Source organism: Eleutherodactylus coqui, chromosome 12 (assembly GCF_035609145.1).
Source record: "Eleutherodactylus coqui strain aEleCoq1 chromosome 12, aEleCoq1.hap1, whole genome shotgun sequence".
NCBI lineage: Eukaryota > Metazoa > Chordata > Amphibia > Anura > Eleutherodactylidae > Eleutherodactylus > Eleutherodactylus coqui.
Window position 1 is genome coordinate 44,911,771 of NC_089848.1, and position 14,235 is coordinate 44,926,005.

Genomic DNA, 14,235 nt, shown 5'->3' on the forward strand with positions numbered 1-14,235 from the left:
GGTGACTACCTTTTGTGATAGAAGTGCAGCAGTGATGCCAACGTGGTAGTGACAGGGAGATGCCAAGATCTGTTTCCCACCGTAGCATGTAGGGTAGTTTTGTTTCCCTAATGGGCTTGTTCATGTTAGAGTATAGTTGCGATATTATGCCTGGTTGGAGTGGGGCCCATAAACATGTTCCTTCGAATGGCGTAGGGACCAGTGGGGGATCTGTGGGATCTATTAGGGAGCGAAGGAAACTATAGATTTGTTTCAGTTCAAGCCAAAGGTGGTCTGGGATTTTATGTTTTTCAGTCAGTTGTTGAGGGGAGAGAAGCTTACCCCAGGACATAAACCGGTGGATTGACGTGAGGTGGTTGGTTTTCCACCATTGGTAGTTTTCTTCTCGTAAGCTTAAAGGAAGGGCTTGATTAGGGATGATTGGTAGTAGCGGGGAAGTTTTTGAAATCAGGGCGTACTTAAATCTATTTCTTCTCCATATTAGCAATTGGTGATGAGTTAGTGGGGCCAGCTGACATATATTGGTGGCTTTCCATTTTCTGTCCCAGAACATATTCTTTAGTGTTACTGGGGCCAGGAGGGCGGTTTCTATATCTACCCATAGAGGCCTTTTGTTCCCTGCGGATATGGCTGGAATTTGTGCTAGTTGAGCCGCTATATAGTATTTTTTTTAAATTGGGTACGGATAGGCCTCCAAGTCTCTTGTGGTAATGCATTATTTTTTGCTTTATTCTGGGTTTTTTGTTTTTCCAGATGAAATGGAAGATGGAGTTTTGCATCTCCTGAAGGTCTCTTGCGGGGATTTCTATCGGGAGGCATCTGAATGGATAAAGTAGGCAGGGTAGAATGTTCATTTTTATTGAGTTGATGCGTCCTATCCAAGAGATGGCGTGCTGTGTCCAGTTTTTCAGTTCAGCTTTTAATGAGGCGAATAGAGGTGGGTAGTTCCATTTGTATAGATTGTCTAAGTTGTGGGTGAGTTTGATGCCTAGGTATGTGATGTAGTGTGGGCAAGCTTTGAATCCAAAATTTAATTCTATCAATTTCTGGGCGTGGGCAGGTATATTGTGAAAAAGGGCTTCTGTTTTTTCCATATTAACTACCAATCCAGATACCTCCGCAAGAGTGTCCAGGGTTTTTATTAGATTGGTTAAAGAGGTGAGTGGTTTCGTTATGGTGAGGAGGATATCATCCGCGAAAAGGCTGACCTTGTATTCTCTATTTTTTACTGATAGGCCTGATATGTTCGGGTTATTTCTAATGAGTTGAGCGAGGGGCTCCATCGCCAGGGCGAATAGCGCTGGGGACAGGGGGCAGCCCTGCCGGGTTCCTCTTTGTACGGATATTTTGTTTTCTATCGATGTTGGGAGTTTTAGCTCTGCTGAGGGGGTCGAGTATAGTGTACGCAGGGCTGTGATGAAGTTACCGTGGATGCCTACTTTACCTAGTACTTGAAAAAGGTATTCCCACGAGAGGCTGTCAAAGGCCTTCTCAATATCTAGGGCCAGGGTTAGCAATGGAGTTTTGTGCGAGTTGGCGGTGTGTATGAGATTTAGGACTTTCCTAATGTTGTCTGGGGCTTGTCGGGAAGGGATGAAACCTACTTGATCCTTGTGTGTCAGGGACGGAAGGTAATTGTTTAGCCGTTTTGCTAGGATGCTGGTCAGGATCTTATAATCTATATTCAGAAGGGAGATTGGTCTGTAATTTTTGGGGGAGGTGTGATCTTTATTTGGTTTGGGGGTTAACGTTATGTGTGCTTTTAGAAATTCGTCAGGGATCGGTTTGCCTAATAAGATGTTATTATAGAAGCGTGTTAGGAGTGGTGTAAGGAGTGTGCTAAATTTTTTTGTAGTACAGAGCTGTTAGTCCATCTGGGCCTGGTGCTTTTCCTGGCTTTAGGAGTTTGATAGTTTCTTCTACTTCCTCCATTGAGATGTGTTGGCCTAAGTTTTCGTTTTGATGTTCTGCGAGTCTTGGCAGTTGTATATTTCTTAGAAAGTCCTGGGGGGCCGAAGGGGTTCTTTGAGGCTTGTATTTGTATAGCTTATTGTAGAAATCTAGGAATGTATGTGCTATTTTATCTGGATTTGAGGTGCATGTCCCCTTGTTTGTTCTGATGGAGTGGACAGAATTGATTTTTTCTTTTGCTCTTAAGCGTGCCGCTAGTAATTTATCGGGTTAGCTAACTTAAACAAGGAATATATTTTGATCAAAAGCAGGACCTTTATAATAAATGGCGTGCTTGACCAACTTCAGTAGTAGTAAATCATTAGGAAACTATGTATGGCAGCTCCAAACTGAAGGTACACTTTATAGTGACGCCACTCACAGCAGCAGAAAGCACGCCGCCTATTTTACCAAGAGGCGACGAGGTTTTAGGCCAAGACAGTTACAGTGTGTGAACGTACACTAACAAAAATATGAACATAATAGAATTCATTACTGATCATGATTTTGGTCATTTTACTGCCAATAGACTGGAGCGTTCAGCACGGAGTATACTTACATTTCCAGCTGTATTCATAACAGACTTGATCTCCCTTTTGCAAGCCTTCAACGACTTCATTTGGATGTACGCCCTTACTTTGTACTGAAAGTCACAACAGAGAAGATCAACTCCAAAGTAATGACTGAACTTTATTGTCTAATTCTTTATGGATGTACACTAAGGATGAGCGAGTATACTGGCTAAGGCACTACTCGCTCGAGTAATGTGCCTTAGCCGAGTATCTCCCCGCTCGTCCCTGAAGATTCGGGGACCGCTGCGGCTGACAGGTGAGTCGCGGCGGGGAGCAGGGGAGAGCGGGCGGGAGAGAGGGAGATCTCCCCTCCGTTCCTCCCTGCTCTCCCCCGCGGCTCCCCGCCCTGCGCCGGCCCCCGAATCTTTAAGGACGAGCGGGGAGATACTCGTCTAAGGCACATTACTCGAGCGAGTAGTGCCTTAGCGAGTATACTCGCTCATCCTTAATGTCCACGCCATCATGACATTTAAAGCCGCAGTTTACATTATGTGGGTTGGAGGCAGATTATATTCTGGAATTCACATCTTTCTAGATTTTAATTCCTAATGTTACTTTTTTTAGATAATTTTACCTGATGAATTTTGGACTTGGCAACCTCCAGCTGGACGCCCCCTTCAGTCTTTGTAGTGATGGATTCTTTGTTGTTGCTGTTATGGTTTGTCTGTAAATAAGAAAAATACACAAGTGTAAGAAAATTCCTCTACAATTGTATATCCGTTCGACTTGTCTCTTCTTTTCCTGAGTTTACTCAGCAGCTAAATATTTTTAGGGACTTACCTCATTATTTTTACCATTTTTATTATTGTTGTTGCCCTGCAAGATCATTTTCTCCAATACCACCAGAAGGTGTAAGGCTTTCTCAGTCTGGTTGGTGAGAAGGTACAGATCAACCAGTAAGAAGCACACGGCACGGGCAAACTTCTCCTCTGAAAAACACAAGAGAAAAAAAAAACACAAGAGAAAAAAAAAAACGATCAGCAGATAAGCAAGGAGACTATGAAATAAGTTACAAGGTGAAGTTTCATACATGAGCTTGTATTAAAAATGGGTTGGACCAACATGCACAACCCTTTCAGAGTGCAGGGCATGAGGTCCCACCCTCGGCACTCCTGGCAAACAGCTGGTTTTGCCGGGGTGGGCCATGCCCAATTAAGCATTTTTCCCGCAATGGAAATGGAGTATTGAATGGCCACATACACAAATGACCATCCTGTAATAGCAGGACAGCATCAGATGTGCCAGAACTGGAGCCACGGTTATGGCTCTCTGTTCTAGGTTATAGCTGGAGGACCCCGCACTATTACATTCTTATGCCCATCATAGGGCATATGTACAGGGGTTGCACACTTGGCACAAACCCTTTAACCTTCATCACTGTGCCTTCAAAAAGATCACTCAACAGAAAATACACAAAAAAAATAAAAAAAAACATCTCAGCAATTCCTCTTAACATCCTCTTATTCAATTCTATTTTGGAAGGGGGAGAAAAAGAACTCAAAACTATATAAGATAAATAATGCAGAAAACAGGCACCAATGTATGGGGGTGTTCCATTCAAATCTCCCACATTTCAAATCAATATGATAAAATGAGTGCTTTCCTTTCACCCATTGCTAATTACAAAGAATTTTGGGCCCCGCTGAAACTTGTCTAATAGCAAAACTGTCTTTGTTGCCCATGGCAACCAATCACAGCTTCATTTTACCAGAGTAGTATAAGGAGAAGCTGTGCTGCGGCTGACAGTTTTATTGCTAAGTAATTTTGATAAATGAGGCTTTTTGCCTCATTTTGAAGCTCTCACTGGCACGGGCGCATGGCGCATAACAGCGAGACTGCAGCAACATGCATACGTGGTACGCCGAAACAAAATCAATAATTTCAGTGCAAGGAAATTACCGCCAAGCATATAGAGGAGATGCGCCTGATGGAAAGCAAGGCATGGCTCCAGAAGTGTCTCACAACTAGAAGTGCTCTAAAACAGTCGGGAAGGAGGGGGGGGGGGGGGCTGAGCTCGAAGTGAGAAACAGGAAGAAACAGGAAGAAATTCAAATGGGATTTCAGAAAAGTCTGGGGAACTCAATTCACCAAGCATGAGGGCAAGTCAACATATCACCAATACGCAGCTTCATACGCAACCTTATTAAGTGCAGATTGTCCAACAGCTGAAGCCAGACTATAAGCCGCATAGACAGGAATTTGCTACCAAAATACTCGATCGCATCTACAGCGCCGACAGTCACTTTCTTGGAAACCTCTTGTCCTCAGACCAGGCCAACTGTCAGGATGTGTCCATTGACAATGTGCAGATATGGGGAACTGAAAATCCTCATGTCTACAGAGAACATGTCTGAGATAGCCCAAGACTGAATGTCTGGTGTGGTGTAACGATTGAACATGTCAAGGTATACAGATAATCCCGTCAAACAGTTCCTGTATCCCCAAGTATCCAATCTGTAACCTCTTCCACCAAGATGGGGCTCCCTAACATTGCAGTATGGATATTCAGAGTTCCCTCGATAACTTCTTTCCAGATCGCAGTGCTGGACGCAAGAAACATTTTTAGCCGCCGCTCCCATTTACTAGATTACACTGCTGTATTCTTCCTCTGGAGTTACGCAAAAAAATTGTGCATTTGCGACTATAGTGAAGGATCTCCCAGATTTACGAGGCCGCAGGCATGATACGATTGCTACTGTAACAGTGGACATGTTGGAGGGAAGGTGGCAAGAAAGTGAGCACAGACTATATATTGCTGTGCTACGAACGAGGCATGTGTAGAAGGCTATTGGCGTGTGCCAAAAATATTTGAGTTCTTACAAGTTTTCCGTAGTTTCATTTTCCCACCATTCATACTTAAAAAACATGGGAGGTTTGAACACAACACTTTATTTATAAAGCCACCATGACAGGGATGCAGACAAAGCAACAAGAAAAAGATGCAAATCTACATAGACTTTCATGTTCATTATCAACCGGGAGGCTCCATGAACTCACCAAAGGGCTCAATGAACTGATAAAGCTTTTCTCCGATGGCAATGGCCTCCATGTGTTGCCGCAGGTAATACAGGATGATGGCTTGGTTGTAATAGAGCATGCTGTTTTCCACATCATCTAAGCTGTCCATCTCATCTACAGCCGAATGGACCTACATGGCAAAGTTTATAGAGATTACATCATCTAGTCAAGAATATTAAAATATCCCTCTTTAGGCAAAAATTGCTTGTTTTATGTCAAGCATGCTGAGCCAATTATATGAGATTCCTGGTTGCAGCTGCCGCAAAAAAAAGCTCAGTGCATTTCCCAACACCTTTGTATCACCCAAGTTTCAGTTAAGCTACTCACGCGTTTAACACTGCGTTTACATGTATTTTTTGCTGCATTTTCAGCACAGTTATAAACGCAACGAGGCAAACTGATAATGCCAGGACTGGAAAAAAACACGGTAACCACACCTACAGAGTTTTCAGCAGCGCCGAAACCGCACCCCATTCATTTCAATGGACAAAGCACCGTGCTTTAAAACGCAGAAATGCATGAAAATAGAACAGACAGCGCTTGAAAACGTAGCATTAAAAACATAGCGTTTTAGCGTATGTCTGAGAAGCCCCATTGAAATCAATGGTAGCGTTTGACAGTGTTCAGCGCTGCGCTGAAAATAACCCATGTCAGAGAGAGGCCCGAAGGAAGTTATTTTAACATGTTTTTAAACAACACTGGAGCATCTTTTCATACAATTCTGTATTGTGTCACTCCCAATCTAACTCCCCAAACCAACAAGGGGAATGGTAGCATAACCTATCCATACATTTCAAGAAGTATAACAAAGGAACGGCACAATGCAGAATACTAAGAAAAGAGCTGCTTCAGAATTTGTGCGCAATTCAGTTATTTACTATCAGACACGTCCTGAAAGGCCCTCTTTAAAAAGGATCTGTCACTTGATCATGTCAGAGGGGCTAGCTGCATGGCTCTACGGCTCATGGCCCCATTGAATCCATTCTCTTTTTTTTCCTCTTCCCTTCACCCAGACGAGCTCTTCTTAGATCCAGCTGGCACTAATAGGGGCAATCCTCACCATTCACTGTCAATGGGTGACAGACTGTCAGCCAAGTGCCAGAAGCTGGAGATAAAACGAGCCCACCTGGGTGAAGCGAGGAGAGTATAGGGGCAGAGCCAGTGGGTGCTGCAGAGCCATGCAACCAGTCCTGCTGACTTCATCCAGTTACAGGTCCTTTCTAATGTTTACAGGATTAAAGACGTCAGTGGCTAATGCTTATTCAATCTACAACATCAAAAAAATGCAGAAATCATCTATATATTATATATATATATATATTTGTACAAGTCTTATTGTACAAAGTAAGGAACAGGCATTTCCTGCTTACCTCATTTCTAAGCTGATTCAGTGTCTGCTTTAAGTTGTCTATTGTATACTGGTCACTTTTATAAAACTCAGTAACGGCCATATTCAGCATTATTTTGTAGTCATCTTTGTTAACTTCTTTCAGCTCGCCAAGATGCTGAAGACAACTTTCATAGTTTCCTGCCTAGAATACACAAAACGACTGCATTGTAAAAGATAAAAAAAAGCAATAATTATACATATAGATTACATATTAAGCTATACGGTCGGGTCTCCTGCAGCAGATTACAGCTGTAAGCCTGGACGTGACCCTGCGTACGGCCGCAAAATTGCACTTCGCATGACGACATACTCACGTAGGAGATCATGTGGGGTACACCTGTTTTTTTTAAATATTTTTACACTGTCGCTTGTCAATAATTCAGATACCCGCACCACATATGCAATGCAATTGCATATAGGCTGCAGGTGTATAATTATATATATATATATATATATATATATATATATATATATATAGCTAGCGACCATAGAGAGCAATGGTCTCTATGTTTGGTATATCCGTGGTAAAATAAAATATGCTGCGTTTTATTTTCCGCTCGCGGATTACGCAATTCCAACAAGCTAATGTGATCGAAACTGCACAAGTCAATGCATTTGATTGCCTGCGAGTTATACGCTCGTGGAATTTGCAAGTCAAATCAGGTCATGTGAGACCGGCCTTAGTCTTTTGTAAACATTGAAATACAGCTTAATCATACAACAAATTCCTTTCTAATATTTTCGAGGAAACTTCATTCTCTCTACAGAACAGAAAGGCACCAGGTAGCAATATGACACATTTGAAGCATAAGATAAAAAAAAAGTATAATAAATGTTCTTTGATGTGCAAGAGAAAATTTGAACTTGACAAACTAGATAAGTATTTTCTACCCACACGGATTACTGGTTGCACATTGCCTCGGTAGAGTGCTGGAAGTTCTAACAATGTATAGGACATGGTTGACCAAAATTTTTACAGCTTCTGCAAAAGTATCCCATGCACAAAAGTTGACCAACTTTTTGCACGCCACCCTTCAGCAGACAGCCGTTATCCAGCCCAGACGCTAAAGCCACCAATAGCAGCAGCTTGCATTAAACTGGATTATAGATTAAAATACACAAACAATTACCATGAATGCCTGGTAGGAACCCCTGGACAGCTCCTTTTCTTGATCGGAGATACCGGAGCAGTTGGCAGAACCCTCATTCTTTTCTGTGCCCTGTTCTAAAGGAGATTAGAAACAAACAGGTTACAACTACTGGAACGATAAGTGACAGAAACAGACGATCATTGCATAGGATTGTGATGAAAAAGACACAGACTACAGCTTTGGTGTTTGAAGTTTCCATATTTTTGTCCACCCCTTGTATACTGTACCAAGTAGGACCCAACAAATCTAATATAAAAAAGCAAATCCATGTGTCAGACTACCGTAAGAAGAAATACAATTTTACTTTCTTTCACGGGACAAGCCCTTTAAGGAATTGTTCCTTTGTGGAAAAAGTATTTGTCTTTGTATTTTCGGCAACCAATCAGAGCTCAGCTTAGATTTTACCAGGTTTCAGAAACGATAGCTAAACTTTGATTGGTTGTTATAGGCAGCAGGAACAGGCTTACTGCTCAACAATTTAACCAAATGAGGCTCTTGTTTCGTTTGTGAGGATCTCACTGCTTAGAGTATGGCTTCCTCAGAGTATTCTGCAGAAAAGGGTATTTTTCCGGGATGCATGTACTGGGTGACTGGTTCGTTCATGGAATGACAGCGTCAAGTTCTGAGGTTGCACTGTACCCGCCAAGACAGCCACTTCACGACTAGCAAACTAGAAAACTAAAAAAAGAAGAGGATCTGGCCGGCTGGAGGGGACGTGACCCGGGGGACTGCAGGCACCAGAAGATGCAGTAAGAAGACTGACCGGGGGGGGGGGGGGGGAGAAGAAGCTGGATGATGAGGAGCTGTAGAATGGTTACTTCAAACAAGACAGGGGCAAATCCCAACTAGAGCGTAGGGGACATTCATTGTCTGTTTGGGGACAGGACCATATCAAAAGGGTCTGTGGTCCTGGAGATCACTGGACCTTATACTCAAGGCTGCGAGTCGGTAAGGCGAACCGCCGACTCAATCTTCCCAGACATCGACTCCTTCATATAGGACTCATTTCTTAACTCCTTAACGACCAGCCCATAGCCTTTTTACGTCCTGCCCAAGTGAGCTTTATTCTCTGTAGGACGCATGTTTTTACGTCCTCAGAGAATAAAGCCCCGTGGGCTATGGACGTGACAGCTCCATGCTGTCGGTGCCCGCAGGTAGCCAACAGCATGGAGCTGTCATCCTGGGCTGCGGGCAGTCCCCCCCGGCATTGCGATCGGCGCTATCCAATGGAATAGGTAGATTTTTACTGACGCCACCACAATAGGGCTCTGGCTCAGACTCCACCGCCATGATTACACCAGCTGACGTCTTCCGGAGGAGGCATATAAAGGTAAAGTGTTTGCCAATAAACCACGCACCGCCGCCGCGCTGAAGAACAACATTCAGAGTGTGAAATCGCTGCAGCCGACGTGGGCACGACGCACTGCACCGTCACCATGGTGCGTCACACTCAGCAGTGCTTTGGAGGTCGGCGGTGGCCACTCAACATCGTCCGTGACGACACCAAGAACCAAGAGAAGGTCAGCAAAAAAAAAGGTTCGTCTTTGGAGATATGGAAAAACTTTGCCTTTATCAATAGTGTCACAGCATTAATAAAACCACGAACGCGTTTCGGTCAGCGTCCGACCTTGATCACCGTAGACGAGCCTCTTTTTTGCTGAGCTTCTCACGTGAATGTCGTAGGGGACTACACAACTCACCGATGAGGTTGGACTAACAGCCGGAATATAAGGATCGAGTGCATAGCAAGAGAGGGTGAGCACAAATGTTTTATTGCCTTCACCAAGAACCGAGGTAGGTGCCGGTAGTCACCCGTCAGATACCATGGCTCCCGAGTGCGGAGCGCCGTCAGTGACACCACTGTATTATGGCAGGAGAGGAAAAGCTCCGGACTCCAGGCCAGCCTCTTGTACAGGTGCGCCAACATACCTCCCGCTTTATCAGCAGCCATTGTCCACCGATCCCAGATCTCCGGGTTGTACGTGACGCCGGCTCCCACTTCTGCTCAGCGTAGAATTTGTAGTTTTCTTTCCTGGAAATTGAAGGGAAACATTAGGAACTGTCAGAGCGCTGCGCTTACAGGGGGGTCTGGTCAGGGGGCGTCCCTTCACTAGGACTGACTGTAGGGTAATAAGCGGAGCATTACTTAACCCTCCACCACCGCCGTGTACTCCCGCTGTGGTCCCAGTGTTGGTTGCAACAGCTGACATCAGAGGCTGCAGTGTCATGTTTCTGAACTCCTGGCATCATGGTGCTCAGGTTGTGAATGCCGATGCCAGGAGAATGCCAGCCCGATTGGCTGCATCTGACTCCTGATGACATCAGCGGTCACAACAAATGCCGAGACCTGTCGCAGATGGCACAAGGCGGCGCTCAGGATGTGAATGCCAATGTCAGCGTGATTGGTTACAGAGGTCACCTGACATCAGCGGTCACAAGAAATGCTGGCGCGCATGGGGGCTCACGCGATACGACCAGTACAAGCGCCAGCAGCAGAGTCTACAGACACACATGGTGACTGCTGCTACTGACCACACAACGTCCTCCAACCACCCGCACTTCTCTGACTCCTGTCTCCCACCAACCGGCCGTACAGGAAGCTGCTGTCACCCACCGCACAGCTGTACTAACACAGCGCTGCTCAGCCGCCTCGGCTCCCCTCTCTCCCGGACACAACAACACGTCCACCTCCCGGCACCCCACACCCTACCAGCAGACACCCCGCCGAGCAGCTCCACAGCTGGGACTCCGCGCATGCGCACTTCTCTCCTTAGCTCACCTCGAAATTCAATGTTTCCGGCGCTCGTACGTCACTTCCGCGCGCGGGACGGATAGAGCGCGCCGCCGCCATCTTACTGTAGCCAGGAAGGTCTACACAATCATGGCGGCTGCTTTTCTACGTGAAACTGAGTATATCAGGAGATAATCATCAAAACACATACAGTGGAGAAATTATAAAGACAGACTAATATGGAGGAAAACGAAAGCCTGCATTGGAGGGGTTCTTAGGACATCTGCTCCACGTCTCCTCATTGACCAGTTACTGCGGCCTCCTGCTGTATGACTATTGTGGAACCGTATTTCTGCCTTATGAGACATTCAAGCCTAAAAATAGTGTCTGTGTTGTAGTTTCCGTTACCCTAAGGCTGCATGCACACTGCGGGGGCGAATCCCACAGCGGACTCTGACCCCGTGCCGGTCGGTGATCCCTGCGGACCCCTGCTTACCTGTCCGCAGTGCTCTTCGTCTGTAATGCGGATGTGTCGGGCGTAGTACAGATGACGCAACATCCGCGCCAAAATGGAGCATGCAGCTATTTTCCCTCCGCTAGCGGAAAATCGCCATTGACTTCTGCTTGTGGACATGGAAAAGCGCTTTTCTATAGCATGTTATGGTTAGTATGTGCTGCGGAATCTGTAAGCGGACCCCCGCCCCGGATTCTGCAATGCAAATCTGCCCGTGTGCATCGGGCCATACCCATAAAGGATATGATACTCCCCCCCCCCCCCCATTTTTTGTTTTTTCCTCCCCACTTCTATTTATCCACTCACGTAGCTGTCTGAGGGTTGTTTTTTGCGTGATGACTTGTATTTTTCGACGGTTCTATTTAATGTATCATATAATATATTGAAAAACTTCTTTTAAAGGGGTTGTCTCGCGCCGAAACGGGTTTTTTTTTTCCATAGGCCCCCCGTTCGGCGCAGGACAACCCCAATGGATGTGTTAAAAAAAAAAACAAACATATTACTTACCCGAATCCCCGCTCCACGACTTCTTCCTTCTTCCTACTTCTTCCTTCTCCAAGATGGCCGCCGGGATCTTCACCCACGTTGCACCGCGGGTCTTCTCCCATGGTGCACCGTGGGCTCTGTGCGGTTTATTGCCGATTCCAGCCTCCTGATTGGCTGGAATCGGCACACGTGACGGGGCGGAGCTACGATGACCAGCTCTCCGGCACGAGCGGCCCCATTCACCAGGAAGAAGACCGCACAGCGCAAGCGCGTCTAAAAACGCCAGAAGAAAGTGAAATTAGACGGAACCATGGAGACGGGGACGCTAGCAACGGAACAGGTAAGTGAATAACTTCTGTATGGCTCATATTTAATGCACGATGTACATTACAAAGTGCATTAATATGGCCATACAGAAGTGTATAACCCCACTTGATTTCGCAAGACAACCCCTTTAAATTCTAAGTGGAGTGTAATGAAAAAAACGTTATTCTACGGGTCAGTACGATTGTGAAGATACCAAATATATATATATATTTTTTTGCTGTATTACTTAAAAATATATATATATATATATTATTTTCTGCCGCCATCATTTTTTTTCTCCCGATATAGTTGTGTGAGGGCTCGTTTTTTGCGGGACGTCCTGTAGTTTTCTACTGGTATCATTTTGGAGTACATGCGACTTTTTTTGATCGCTTTTTATTACATTTTTTCTTGGAGACAGCTGACCAAAAAAAGCACAATTCTGTAGTTGTGTATTTTTTTTTCTGCCATCCTTCACCGTGCGGGGTAAATAATGTGTTACTTTGATAGATCAGCCTTTTATGCACGCAGCAATGCCGAATGTTTTTAGAATTTTTTTTATTATTTGGCAAACTTTTTTTAGTTTTAACATTACCTTTTTTTTAAAATAATTAATACAGTTTTTTAAAACTGATTTTTACATTTTTGTTTAGTCCCTATAGGGGAAATGAACTTGCGCTGATTTGATCACTCCTGCAGTATGATGTAATACTTAAGTGTGTATATATATATAGTACTATAGCATTACATCATATCACAATCTGACAGACAATCTATCAAGCCTGGGCTGCAAAGGAAATGGGAAGACCCCTACCTACAAGCAAGGCGATCACCCTGAGAAGGACGGCCCTGCGCTGGAACCTGGGGCCTGACTATCCCTGATGGGGTACCGAACACAGGGACTAGCAGCAGACAGACGTGCATGCAGATGCAGGAAAGGACAGGAGCAAACCATAAAACAGGGAAGGAAATTGACAGAAAACAAACGTGCACACGGAACAATATGCAAGAAGCCTACAGAGGCAGGCTGAAGGAGATCTACAAGACACAGAAGTAGGCGAAGTAATGCCTATTAACCCAGCTTAAATAGAGGCGTAATGCCTATTAACCCCTCAGGTGAGCTGAGAGTCAGAGAACTGGTTAACCCTATCAGTACTGGACAAAAACAGACCTATAAGATCCATACACAAAAGGAAGAGCAGAGCGACGCGGCTGCTCGGAACCACAAGAGGGCAGCAGACACAAGTGGCAGGCCTTACAGCAGGTTTACTGTGGCTCAGTTTCAGTGTGAAACCACATTATAATGGGAAGATCGAGTCAACACACAACTAGTCATTCTTTAGCACAGATGGGAGATAACAGCAGACCACCAGTTCGAGTGGCATTGCTGTCTAAGAGAAAGCCTTAGGTCCATCTCTCGACACTGTCAATGTGTCAAGTGAACTGTTGATTAAATCTGATGCCACCCATTGACAGTAAGTGGTGGAGACCGCCCAGTTGACATATTAACAGTATAGGTAGCCAGGCCTAAGTAGAGCCCAGGCGGGCAAACAGAAGTGAGTGTGCAAAAATTGGGGATATAGTCAGTGGGTCCATAGCTGCAGAGCTATGCAGCCAGCCCCACTGACTATATCCTATACCAGATGTCAGGACAATCAGTCAGTAAACAGAGAATCAGAACAAGCTTGATAGTACCTTGAGCAAAACCATAGGGTGAGGATGTCTGATATAGCCAGGAATAGCAGTTGACAAGCAGGCGAAGAATTGATTTAGTGTAGCCTGGCCCTAAAAGGCTTCATGGGTAGAGCCTCCCTTCTATGTTCTGTTCCAGGTCCCTACTAAAATTTTTGTTTGTGACTACGACTAGTCAAGTCTATTACTATACTAGAGACAGAAAGTGATATGCGATTGACAGATGCTGAGAAGAAGGCACCAAATGAGGCACAAGGGGACATTATGCAGAGTACTTACTGTGGTCATGCTACATGGTATGTTGTATGTGTTACATTTAGTTTTTTCTTTTTCAATGAAGTAGGCTGGTTTCACATCTGCTCCTGGGACTCCGCTTTCCTGCTCTGTTTGGGTAGCAGGAAAGGGGAATCCCTGCATCTGAAAGG

At 44.9% G+C, this 14,235-nt stretch overlaps 1 protein-coding gene across 2 annotated transcripts in view; it reads right to left on the reverse strand.

Moving 5' to 3' along the window:
* CNOT10 (CCR4-NOT transcription complex subunit 10) overlaps positions 1–10,856 on the reverse strand; it is a 52,578-nt gene extending 41,722 nt beyond the window's left edge. The window contains exons 1-8 of one of the 2 annotated variants that reach the window (XM_066585742.1): positions 10,792–10,856; positions 10,011–10,113; positions 8,061–8,155; positions 6,911–7,072; positions 5,520–5,670; positions 3,303–3,451; positions 3,097–3,186; positions 2,510–2,593 (exon numbers count right to left, since the gene is read on the reverse strand). In XM_066585742.1, the coding sequence (XP_066441839.1) occupies positions 2,510–2,593; positions 3,097–3,186; positions 3,303–3,451; positions 5,520–5,670; positions 6,911–7,072; positions 8,061–8,155; positions 10,011–10,032 (753 nt within the window). In that variant the 5' untranslated portion in view covers positions 10,033–10,113; positions 10,792–10,856. Of the gene's footprint in view, positions 1–2,509; positions 2,594–3,096; positions 3,187–3,302; positions 3,452–5,519; positions 5,671–6,910; positions 7,073–8,060; positions 8,156–10,010; positions 10,114–10,695 lie in introns of both variants that reach the window. The other variant, XM_066585743.1, reaches the window with a different exon arrangement.
* Between the last annotated feature and the right edge of the window lie 3,379 nt (positions 10,857–14,235).